A 13,618-nucleotide genomic window follows, 5' to 3' on the forward strand; every position below is an offset into this window, starting at 1 on the left:
ATAACAATCACCACTCAATGTTGCTGGGGAGTTCAATGCTATCAGTGACTTCACTGGGAAGGGCCGACTGGAAGTTCTTCTGGATCATCCTTTTGCTGTAATAAACTATAACCTTGTTTCAATAAATTTTGTATTTTAGCAAATTATTAAGCCTAAGGGTTCAGAGGCTTCTTGGGGATCCCTGAGCTTACAGGAACATTCAAAGGATGGGAGGACACCCAGGCAGAAGAAACAGTGGGAGAAATGATATGGGGATACAAAAATGTGGAGAGAGTCGGGTTCAATGATAGACTAACTAGTGTGCTTCAGCCCAAGGTACAGAGTCCTGGTGTGGCGCAATAGGATAAGCACTAGACCCCAAGGGTGGTTTGAACTGCAAAGTTGGAGGTTCAAATCCCCCAGCCCCCTCCTTGGAAACCCAACTGAAGGACACTAAAAGAACAACAACTCAAGGTATTGGTGGTTATGTTCTGTGGAGTCGGTTCCGACTCATAGCGACCCTGTACAGTGTTTCCAAGGCTATAAATCTTTATGGGAGTAGAAAGCCTCATCTTTCTCCCATGGAACAGTTGGTGGTTTTGAACTGCTCTCCTTGAGGTTAGCAGCCCAATTCATAATGGATAATATAAAAAATAAGTCTAGAAAGGCATAGATTAAGTCTTGCTTTTCCTAACCCTAAATTTTATTAATTAGGAATACTGGTATGGAGCTAAAGAATAAATTGTTATTGTCATTAATTGCTGTTGGGTCGGTTCTGACCCATGTCAACCCTGTATAGGGTTTCTGAGGAGTGGCTGGTGAGCTTGAACCACTGACCTTGCAGTTTAAATAACTTTGCAGTCCAGTGCATTAACCCACAGAGCCATTGTAGACTGCTAACCATAAGATTGAGGGTGGGGTCAAACCCACCAGTTGCTTCTCAGAGACCCTATGTTGTCATCGTTAAGTGCTATCGAGTTGGTTCCGACATATAGCAACCCTGTATAAGGTTTCCAAGGAGCAGCTGGTGAGCTTGAACCACTGACCTTGCAGTTTAAATAACTTTGCAGTCCAGTGCATTAACCCACAGAGCCATTGTAGACTGCTAACCACAAGATTGAGGGTGGGGTCAAACCCACCAGTTGCTTCTCAGAGACCCTGTGTTGTCATTGTTAAGTGCTGTCGAGTTGGTTCCGACACATAGCAACCCGGTATAGGGTTTCCAAGGAGCAGCTGGTGAGCTTGAACCACTGACCTTGCAGTTCGAATGGCTTTGCAGTCTGATGCATTAGCCTACAGTGCCACATCAGGTCTCTCAGAGACCCTATACAGGATTGCTATGATCGAGAACTGACTCAGTGGCACTTAACAACAGCATTGAATAGTTAATGACAGTTGTTAGCATTTAAAAAACCAAAATGTCACTAAATTGTGCTTGACCCAAACCATGGCATTTTTAATCACCTCATGTGATATGAGAGCTGGACAATAAGGAAGACTGTAGATAAATTGATACCTTTAAATTATGGTGTTGGTGAAGAATATTAGGTACTATACCATGGACGACTACAAGAATGAACAAATCTGTCTCGGAAGAAATATAGGCAGAATGCTACTTCTTATTATGTGTTGTTCAGTCAGTGCCGACTCATAGCGACCCTGTATAAGGTTTCTAAGGAGCAGTTGGTAGGTTTGAACTGCCAAACTTATGGTTCACAGTCCCATGCTGATCCTACAGTGCCACGCCAGGAGTCCAGAATGCTCCTTGGAAGCAAGAGTAGTGAGACTTCTTATCACCGACTTTGGATATGTTATTAGGAGGGACCAGTCCCTGGAGAAGGACATGATGCTTGGTAAAGTAGAGGGCCAGAGAAAAAGAGGAGGATGCTCATGAAATAGATTGATACAGCGGTTACAACAATGGGCTCAAACATAACAATTGTGAGGATAGCATAGGACTGGGCAGTGATTTGTTCTGTTGTAAATGGGGTCACAGTTAGTCAGAACCAACTCAATGGCACCTAACAACAACAACAACAACAACAGTATTTATATAGCATCTTAGAGGTTGAAAAGGGATTTCACACATATTATCTTGTTTGATCCTCTACAGACCAAAAACTGAGAGATTATTTTAAGTTACTTGTTTAAGATTACATGTCAAGTATGCTTGTGAGGTTGGGACTTGAGATTGCTTCCCGTGGTATGTCACAAAGTGTGTATACCTTTAGACCTTCCAGTGTGCATCGAGACTACAAGTGACCAGAAAAAAATACGGCTTGCTGTCTTTCAATACGGTGCCAGACCAGTGGCAAAATTAGTCAGCAATTGCTCAGAATAGTATCTCTATTTAGTGGTGTGATGTACAGACCTGTGTTGTTGCTTTATTCACTCTCTCAATCTTGAAGTAGGAAGTTCCGTTATGCTGCTTATTAAGCTTTGCGATGGAATGATTTAAAGCCTCCTGTAGCTCAGGGCTGTTGGCACTTATGTCCTGGGGGCATCCAGGGCACATCTCCGGAGGTGGCAGTGCAAATTCAACTGTTAAAAGATTCAGATATGAAGTCAGTGTGTGTATTAACAGAGCAGCATAGCCTAGCACAGCTCCTGTACATACCACAGCTTCCCTGATTTTAGAGGGAAAACTAACGAGTGGGAGATGGTTGTCTGGCTGACCTCTACCTTCCTGTTTCCTCTTTCCTCCTGTCCTCAGAGCCCAGTGGGGTTAGGAAATGGTGTTCAGATAGAAGCTGTTAGGGACTCAGTCCTGCCACACTTCTGAGTATTTGCATTTGGGGTAGAAATGTGTACAGAGCAATGTTTAGCTTAAAGGACTGACTTTCTAATATGGGGAATAGTCTAAGTCCTATGGCCCTGATGAGCAGCTAGTGTCAGGAATGCTTCTCAATGTACAATGTACACAACTATCTTCCAAGTAGGAGACAAGCCAATTTTTGTTATAAGAAATACTGACTTGGCCATAAACTCAAACTATCTCCTCCTGCCCCTCATTATCATATACGGGGGGTGGGGATGTTTTAGTTGAAAAGATTTTATTCTGAGTGCTTGAAAATGAGGTACAGTTCTCCCAAATTATAGCAAATGACTGCAGCACATCTTGCACACAAGGATGACCAGCTGGCATTGCACTCTGAGGCCAGCTTTGCCCAGAGGAAACGTATTTCCCTCTGTTACCATATTCTTTTATGGTCACTTGAGGAGTACTCTCGATGGACATATTCACTGGAAGGTCATAGGTTATATACACTTTGTGATGTACCATGGCAGGCAAAACACAATTCACATAAAAAGACCTAGCCAGTTATCAGAGACAAGCATGTATTATCCCATACCTGGAAAGACGTCACACTTCTGCTCCAAGGAAATGACTATATCTTGATCATTCATGTGTACAATATCTCTACATTGACCTGTATCCTAGTTTTTAAAAATAAGTGCACGATTAAACAATTGTTTTTGAGAAGCTTTAAAAATAAACAACTAGTAAGATTAAAAACAATATATCTACTTTCCAATTCATTGTATAAGAAAAAAAAAGGAATGAAACAAAACATTATCTAATTGCAATAGAGAGAATAAGAACAACTGGTAATAGCATCAAAAACAATAAGAAAAATGTATATACATTTATACCTAGAAAGTATGAAATTAAATGACAAGAATACTGTGAATAGAAAAAAAAATTGCCATATGAGTAAATGGATAAAATTATCTTATAAGAAGACAAAGTCTTACAGAAGTAAATTAAAACCAAAATGAATGTATTACAGCTTCAGGAAACATATATTGTAATAAAAAGATAAAGAAAGCTTAAGAAAAGACGATCAGACCTCTATAAAGTGATTATGAACCATAAAAAGAAACCAGAGTGCCATTAATATTGTGTGAAGAAAAACTCAAGGTAAGAAAACAAATCATAAAACTCATAATAATAGCTTTATTTCTTTTAAAGTTATAGTCTACAAGGCATGGAATAAAAATATAAAATATTAGATATATGACTGGAAATGTGTACAAAGAATTGTGATGGGAAAACTTTATATACAGTTAAAATTCCATAGTCTCCACTGACCTTTTTTCTTTTTGATCTTTATGGACAGTCAGACTAAATGGATAAAAATAATTAAGGCCAGAGGAGACTTTAACGATAAAGATTTATTTTAAAGTTTTAATAAACCCATTACTGTCAAGTCCTTTCTGACTCCTAACAACACTACAGAACAGAGTAGAACGGCACCCATAGGATTTCCAAGGAATCCTGGTGAGGTGCTGTTGGATCAGCACTGTACCACTAACCACCTTGTGGAAGGTTCAAACCCACCGGTCACTCCTTGGAAACCCTAGATAAGGTGACTGTGAGTTGGAACCGACTCGGTGGCACTTCACCACAGCAACAACAATCTTTCTGGAAGCAGACTTCCATATCATTCTCCAGCAGAGTAGCTAATGAGTTCAAACTGCCAACCTTTCTGTAAGCAGCCAAGCACCTGATCATTTTGCCACCATGGTGTCTTGGAAATATAAACATATCTCCCTAATTAGTTGGGGTCTTCCTTGGCTAAAGGAAACAATGAAAATCAAAACAACAAAATTGAGAATTTCACAAACTATTGCTGGAGCAGCTTTCAGTGGTATATACTTTCATATTTTAAAAAGAGAGCCAAAACACAAAATAAAACAAGATAAAAAACCAAAACCTAGGTGTTTATTTCAATAAGTTATTTAAACGAAGAATATAAGCCACCTTATAGAAAACAAGAAAGAGTGAGAACTAAGACAGGAACACAGAAACCATGTAGTCAGTTCCCACTCATAACGACACTATGTGCAACAGAATGAGACCCTGCTTCATCCCGCATAATCCTCACAATTACTATGTTTGAGCTCATTGTTGCTGTCATTGTGCCAGTCCTTCTTGGTGCAGGTCTTCCTCTCTTTCACTGACTCCATTTTACCAAGCATGAGTCTTTCTGCAGGGACTGGCCCCTCTTAACAACATGTCCAAAGTATGAGAGAAAGTCTCACCATCCTCTCTTCTAAGGAGCATTCTGGTTGTATTTCTTCTGGGATAGATTAGTTTGTTCTTCTGGCTATCAAGGGTACTTTCAATATTCATTGCTAATGTTATTGTTGTTATGTGTCAATGAGTTTGTTCTGACTCATAGTAACTCTGCACCAAGGCTTTTAAAAAATCTTCCCTGGACAGAAAACCTAAGCTTTGTCCCAGGGAGTAACTGGAGGGTTAGAACCACAGACCTTGTGATTTGCAGTCCAGTTGTTGTAAAAGGGTATTTGCAATGAGTAAGTCATTGGTCTTGCAAAATTCTATTATGTTATTTCAGCATTGTTTCGAGTACGAAGGTCTTATTTCCCAACTAGTGATTTTTCTTCTTTGTTTCAACTTTCTCATTCCAATCATCAGTACTTAGTATTACATTTGATTGTATGTTTGATCAATTTCAGAGTGAAGAAAATAACACTCTGAGTAAATTTCATACTGTCTTTAGTGTTCGGTGCATAAATTTAGTATTGACCGATCTTCCTTGTAGGCATATGGATACTATCCTATCACAGACATCATTGTACTTCAAGATTAATCTTGAAATACTCTTTTTGATGATAAGTGTGATGCCATTCCTCTTTAATTTGTCACTCTCAGCATAGTCACTGACTTGGATTCAAAATGGCCAGCACCAGTCCATTTCAGCCCACTAATGCTGAGGATATTGATTTTTATGCATATTCAATTTCATTTTTGACAACTTCCATTTTTCCTAGATTCATACTGTGTACAATTCATGTTGAATTTATTAATGGCTGCTTGTAGCTGTTTCTTCACATTTTGAGTTGTGCCCCATCAGCAAATGAAGGTCCTGAAAACTTTACTCAATTCATATAGTTAAGATCAACTGTACTTTGAAGAGATAGCTCTTCCTCAGTCATGAGTTTCTTCCAGCCTGAGGGGCTCATCTTCTGGCACAGTATCAAACACTGTTCTACTGCTAGTCATAAGGCTTTCAGTGGTTACCCATTTGGAAGTGGTCTGCGTCTGTTTCTGAGTCTGCCTTAGTCTGGAAGCTCTATCAAATGCTGTACAACATGGGTGACCGTGTTGCTATTTACAACATAGGTGGCAAAGCTTCCAGCATCATGACAACATACAAGTCACCACTATAGAACAAACTGACAGACAAATGGTAGAGAAAGCACTAGTGTTAGCAAACAAATACAAATGATCATTTCAGCCTGAGGGGGGAAAAAAAACTAAAAAACACAAAAGAGGCAATACAACAAAGAATTCAGAGAAGTACAAAAATATAAGAGATTATTATGAACAATATTCTGGAGAACTATAAATGACCAAAGGAGCTCTGGTTGCCCAGTGATTGTGAGTCGGGCTGATAATCTCAATGTTTGAAACTTCTGGTTGTTCTACATGAGAAAGATTAGGCTTTCTGCTCCCGTAAAGATTTACAGACCCAGAAACCCTACAAAGGGTTGTTATGAGTCAGAACTGACTCCACGACACACCACCAACAGTACCACCACCACAAATGACCAATACTGATTCAACAACAACAAAACATGAACAGAACAATGACTCTCAACTTCTCTTCCTTTTCTTACCTCCAGTTAACCTATGCACTTTTATAGGTATATTATTTTGTTAGTTAAAGAAATATAGCATTTCCATATATTGTTTCTAAAATAGAGGAAAAATATGAACTACCAACTAATTCTATAGAATTTTAATCATATACTACACCAGAACTCCATGGGATAGTCGAGAAAACTGTAGACCACTTTTATAAATGGAGAATTCGAATTCTTAAATAAACTAGAAATCGAATCTAAATGCATTTTAAAAGAATTGTTTTTGTTGTTACGTGCCATCACGTCAGTCTGACTCATAATGACCTATATACAACAGAATCCTGCCCTGTCCTGCAGCATATGAAATGTTACAGGCCTAGTAAAATGAATAGAATCAATAGAAAACTGCCAGAATTGATCAGCAAGTTCACTATAATACTAGGTATAAAGTAAAGCTATAAAAATGATATATTAAAAAAATTAATAGTAGTAAAATCCAAAAGAATAAAATAAAAAGAGAAATAATGACATTTAATCCTAATAGCAACGATCAAAACAGCAAAATAAACAGGAAAACTTTAGTGATAAATGGGTGTACATAAAGAAAATGATATAACATTAGAAATATAACATAAAACTTAACTACTAGAACAATATAGAAAGTTTTGGACAAAAAGATTGCCAATATTGCAAATATTTCAATTCTCCTCAAATTAATTTAGAAACACAATGAAATTCCAAACAATGTGACAATATAAGTTTGCTTTACAAAAACCATTCTAAGGTTTGTTTAGAAAATATAAACACTAGAGTAATAAGTCATATTTAAACTTGTTATAGTGTTATTAGTACTAAAACATGGTGGTATTGGTACAAAAAAAGAACAGATCTTAGTACTTGTAAGAAATATTATGGGACAAAGGTGGAGTCACAAATTTATGTTGAAGGAAAGAATGTTGAGCTATCTGGTTATTTTCTTGAAAAAGTCAATTTTGATAACACAAGATACAGAAAAATTAATTCTAGATAGGTTGGAAAGGTACATTAAAAATACTGAGTATAAACAAAATGAAAAAGAAAATAAGGTGGCTATAGAGCAAATGGTAGCAGAATTCAAAAGGAAAATATTGGTAAATTTGCTTACCTACAAGCCAAAGCAATTAAGTCAGAAATATCATAGTCCAAATTAAAAGATAAACAACTAGAAAGTATATTTGCAGCAAATATGACCAATAATTGTTATCTTATATATGCAAATAGCATTTTCCAAATCAGTAAGTTTTATCCCAAAGAGAAATAAGGCAAAGGATATAGAAGACAATAAATTCAACCCATACAGCACTAATATATATGAAAATATAGTGGTTAAATACTCATGTAAGTTATTTTAATTAATAACATTATTGAAATTACATCTTGCTATGTGGATTTCTCTCCCCCCAAAACCATAATTTAATAATTAGAATTTTAGCATCATAATTTTTAGATTAAGGGACTTTGTATGAATCTGCTCTTAAAGCACACTCTTCTGCTAAATGAAAATATTCCTGGAAGGTATCTTGCCTAAATGTTCACTAATCACTGCCTCTTTGAGATACACCATTTTAGCATCCATTCGGTCCAGTCAATAAGCCATAATCTCAGGATTCTTTCATTGTCTTTGATTTTGGAACCAATGATTATGATAAGTCTTGGTGATTTTCTTTTGGGATTACACTATATAGGATTTGTCCAACTTCTTGGATGCCAATCTTCTAATCTTTTATGGAAAATCCAAAGCTTATTCCTGATAAAAATACTAAACAAAATAGAAATAGAAGGGACATTCCTCAGCATAATTAAGAGCAGCTCAGGAGAAATGAAAAGTTACCTGCAAAGGAGAATCACTAAGACTAAACTCTGATTTCTTAGTAGAAGCCATGCAGGCAAGAAGGCCATGGTATGGCAGATACAGAAAACAGACAAAAAATTGCCCACCAATAATCATATAACCAGTGAAGCTGTCCTTCAAATACGATGGCAAAATTAGGACATTTCCTGATAAACAGAAATTAAAATACTTTTCAATAAAAAGACCAACTTTATAAAACTACCCAGAATTCAATCCAGATACAGAAATATTCAAAGTAAAACCAACTACCAGACTGAGATTAGGGAACCAAAGATATCAATATATAATAAAATGGGTAAAAGAGAAGATATAGAACTTTCAAATGACAAGGAAGTCAAGTGGATTTCAAGATAAAATACACTGTTTTAAGCAGGGAAGACGTTAGTAAATTACAGGGGAACCTCAAAGGAAAATAATACAACTGCACATCAAAATAGGAAAAGAGGAATATCAGAAAGATTTAGTAAACATTAACACAACAGAAATGAAAATGAAAAGAAACCCTCCAATCAAAATGAACTCAGCATAGAAAATTAACGTGGAACAAAAAATTCAGCAGCACACAGAAACATACACAGAAAAATGACAGCAATCAAGTTATACCAGTTGCTAATTATACTGAATATAAATTGATTAAATACACCAGTTAAGACACAGAGAGAACAGAATGGATAAGAAAACAGGATCCTTCAGTAAACTGTCTACAAAAGGCATATAAAAAAGATGGAAACCATCCAAATGCTCAACAACAAAAGAATGGTTAAACAAACTTTGGTATATACATAAAATGTTGTTGTTGTTAAGTGTTGTTGAATTGGTTCTGACTCATAGTGACCCGGTATAGGGTTTCTGAGTAGTTGCTGGTAAGCTTGAACTGCTGACCTTGTGGTTCAAACCTACTTTGCAGTGCAAAGCAGTAACTCACAGTGCCACACCAGGACTCCATGGGATAGTAGAAAAAACATTAAAGAATAATAATGTGAAACACCTCACAATGTGGTTGAACCTGTAGGCTATTACACATGTGAAATTAGTCAATCACAAAAGGACAAACATTGTATGAGACCAGTGTTGTAAAAAGGGGGGGGTGGGGAAGAGATTTTCTTGAGAAGATAAAAAGAAATACGAGCTGTGACACAGCTAGATGTACGCACACCCATGTTAATTGTAGCACTATTCACAACAGCAAAAAGATGTCCTGAATGTCCATGAACAGAAGCATAAACAAACTTTGGTACAAACCCACAATGGAATATTCTGCAATGTTGAAGAATAGCGAAGAATCTACAAAACACCTCGTAACTTGGAGGACATTATGCTGAGTGAAACTAGTTAGTCCTGAAAAGAAAAATATTGCAGGAGACTACTGTCGTAAAAAGTTAAACAAAAGACTTTCTTGCTAAATGAAATGTTCTGTGATGGTTTCAGAGCACGTGAAGGATGGGAGAGAAGGGTAGAAAATATAGTGAATAGAGGTAAAATACTGCTAACTGATGTTTCATGGAGTGGGTTGCAATCATTGTAATGACACGTAGTGTATTATTTGTTGAATGTTGGACTGATGATCTGTTCAGTAAATCTTCACTCAATTCACAATCAAAACTTGAAACTAAGAAAAATAAAGCTAGGGGAAGTAAGCAGATAAAAGTTTGAAGTGAGGAACTGTCCTGAGTAGAGTTAAGAAAAAACAGACCTGGTGGTGTAGTCATTAAACATTTGCTAACTGAAAGGTCAGTAGTTCGAACTCCCTAGCCACTCTATGGCAGAAAGATGTGAAAATCTGCTTCCATAATGATTGTTGTTGTTGTTGTTAAGTGTCATAGAGTCAGTGACCCTGTAGAGGGTTTCAGAGGAACGGCTGGTGAGTTTGACCTTGTGGTTCAAACTGAACTTGTGGTCCAGTGCTTATCTTAGAGTACCACACCAGGACTCCAGTAAAGATTACAGCCTTGGAAATCCTATGGGCTGTTCTGTTCTATCAAATAGGGTTGCTGTAAGTCAGAATTGACTTGAAGTCAGTAGGGTTACAGCTAAGGAAGCCCATAATGCCATTTAGCACATAAGAAAGAGAAGGAGATAGGAAAATATGAAGATATAACAAAAGCCTAACTATTTTTTCATTTCATCTGGCTATTCCAATCAACCAATTCCTGTCCACTCTACTCTGATGCATGGTGACCTCAGGTGCTCCAGAGTAGAACTTTTCCACAGATAGGATTATCAGTATGCTTTTTTTTTGCAAGTAGATCAATAGGCCTTTCTTTCAAGACATCTCTGGTGGACTCAAATCCTCCAAACTTTCTGTTAGGGCTGAACATGGAAACTGTTTGCACCACCCAGGATATTCCTATTCCCTGGTTTACTCTGTAAATATGTATTATTGAAAGATGTGCATATTATTTTACAGGCAGACAAGACAACCTGAATTGTAACTTGAACTTTAGGGTTCCCAAGTGAATGTGAATAAGAATTGCTGAATGTCATCTAAAATTTTAGTGATGAAGTCTTCCCATACAACTTGATAGTTTCTACACCTGAAAATACTATAAACAAAATACTAGAAACTTAATGATTAGGTTTTTGTATACTTACACCATTCAACAGAGATTTGCAGTCAGCAGTTAATTGAACATTCTCCTTAGAACAATTAGTTTGCACAATTGTGTAGGAAATGTTAACACTCCATCCAGCCGTCACCTGAAAGAATTTTTGGATTATTAAAGGGAACTTAAACATTATTCACTGTGAGATATAGATGACCATGATATGAGAAGCTTAAAACACTACTTGGCATATAGTAAACGCTCAATAAATATGAACTATTATAATTAATATTTTGCAAAAGTCATTACCAAATTCATACTGAACACTTTGAAGCTCTCATAGTCCTTAACACACACACACACACACATATAAACACACAATCCAACACATCTGAAATGAAAAGAAATACATAGATAAAGTTATTGTACTCAAGTGAGACCTAGCAACTTTTCGTTTGCCAGGCTGTAGAGAGAATATGATCTGTTGAGTTTAAAATATATATATTGACACTGCTCTTTTGGATGGATTAAGAAAACTTTGGAGTTGAAATGATCTTTATTGGTGGGTCTTTGGGTTTCCAAACTGCCAGGGAATGAGATTTCATCTCTTTTATACCAGGTTGTGCCAACTTTGAGAGTGATATATGATGCTAATTGAGTAGAACATACACATTGAAGAAAAACAAGTCAGAAGGTCTATTAAATATGGAGGTTTGCTAATAAAAATAAATCACTTAAAATCAGTAGCTGAAATATAACGGGCCCAGTCAATTGTTGGTAAGGACTTGGTAAACCAAGTCAATGAAAAGACTAGATTTATAGCTATATACATTTTTGTTTGATGGTGGCCCTATGAGTGCAGAATGGAACTGCGCGCCATGAGATTTTCAAGCTGTGATCTTTCAGAAGCAGATTGTCAGGCCTGTCCTCTAAGACACCTCTGGATGAGTTTAAACTGCCAACCTTCCACTTGGCTACTAGTTTAGCATTTAACCATTTGGACCACTCAGTACCTCCTTGTTTGATGACATTGCTGTTATTGTTAGGTGCTATTGAGTTGGTTCTGATTCACAGCGACTATATAAAATAGAAGGAAACACTGCCCACTCATGTGCCATCCACACAATCATTGACATGTTTGTGCCAATTATTGTAGCCATTGTGTCAGTCCTTCTTGTTGTAGATCTTCTTCTTTATCACTGACCCTGTCTCTACTTTACTAAGCATGATGTTCTTCTCAAGAGACTGGTCTCTCCTGATAACATGGACAAAGAACATGAGATGAAGTTTCACCCTCCTTGCTTGTAAGAAGGAATTTGGCTGTACTGAACACAAATGTGCTAGTTCTTCAGGCAGTCCGTAGTTTAGTCAACATTCTTCACCAACACCACAATTCAAAGGCATCATTTCTTCACTGGTCTTCCTTATTCACTGTCCAGCTTTCACATGTGGTGATTGAAAATATCATTGCTTTGTCTGTCACAACTTAGTCCTCAAGGTGACATCTTTGCTCTTTAACACTTTAAAGAGGACACTTGAAGAATCCTTTGATTTCTTGATTGTTACTTCCATGAGCATTGATTATGGATTCAAGCAAAATGAAATCCTTGACAACTTCAATCTTTTCTCTGTTTACTATGATGTTATTAATTGGTTTAATTGTTAGGACTTCTGTCTTGTTTACATTGAGGTGTAATCCATAGTGAAGGCTATAGTCTTTGATCTTCATCAGTTAACATTGCGGTGTAATCCATAGTGAAGGCTATAGTCTTTGATCTTCATCAGTTAAATTCTTTAAGTCCTTTTCACTTCCAGCTAGCCAGGTTATGCCATCTGCACATCACAGGTTGCTAATGAGCCTTCTTCCAATTCTAATGCCATGTTATTCTACATAGAATCCAGTTTCTTGAATCATATAGTCCAGCTCAGAAGATCAGCATACAGATATAGTTGATGGATCCCATCCTACAAGGTCCATATATATTCAGTTGTTGAAAATGGTATTTGTAATGAATAGCTAGTTGGTATTTCAAAATTCTATCAGGTGATCCCTAGCATCATTCCTATCACCAAGGCCATATTTTTCAACTACAGATCCTTATTTTGTTTCCAACTTTCACATTATACTGTTGTTGTTAAGTGCCTCAAAGTCAGTTCCTACTAACAGAGACCCTGTATAGGGTTTCTGGGGCAGTGCCTTTTTTTCAGAGCAGAAAATCTCGTCTTTCACCTGAAGAGCAGCTGGTGGATTCTAACCACTAACTTTGTGGTTGTGAGTCCAAAATTATCATACGAAGCTACATTATAATCACCATTAATTATCAATGTATCTTGATTGCAATCTTGATCAATTTCAGACTTCAGATGTTGGTAAAAACCTTCAATTTCTACATCTTTGACATTAGTGCTCGGTACACAAATTTGAATAATAATTGTATTAACTGGTCTTCATTTTACTTCACAGACATACTCAGGGCAGATCTTGACATGTTCTTTTTGACAGTGAATGCAATGCCATTCCTCTTTAATTTGTCATTCCCGGCATAGTAGACCATATGATTGTCTGATTCAGAATGGCCAATGCCAGTCC

General features: G+C 36.9%; 1 protein-coding gene across 1 annotated transcript in view; it reads right to left on the reverse strand.

Annotated features, from left to right (window-relative positions):
* The window catches only part of LOC102839368 (kininogen-1-like), a 33,741-nt gene that overhangs the window by 13,081 nt on the left and 7,042 nt on the right, over positions 1 to 13,618 (reverse strand). The window contains exons 5-7 of the mRNA XM_006869827.1: positions 11,078 to 11,182; positions 3,333 to 3,417; positions 2,351 to 2,520 (exon numbers count right to left, since the gene is read on the reverse strand). Of these exons, the coding sequence (XP_006869889.1) occupies positions 2,351 to 2,520; positions 3,333 to 3,417; positions 11,078 to 11,182 (360 nt within the window). The remainder of the gene's footprint in view (positions 1 to 2,350; positions 2,521 to 3,332; positions 3,418 to 11,077; positions 11,183 to 13,618) is intronic.

This window comes from Chrysochloris asiatica, unplaced genomic scaffold (genome assembly GCF_000296735.1).
Source record: "Chrysochloris asiatica unplaced genomic scaffold, ChrAsi1.0 scaffold00135, whole genome shotgun sequence".
Taxonomy (NCBI): Eukaryota; Metazoa; Chordata; class Mammalia; order Afrosoricida; family Chrysochloridae; genus Chrysochloris; species Chrysochloris asiatica.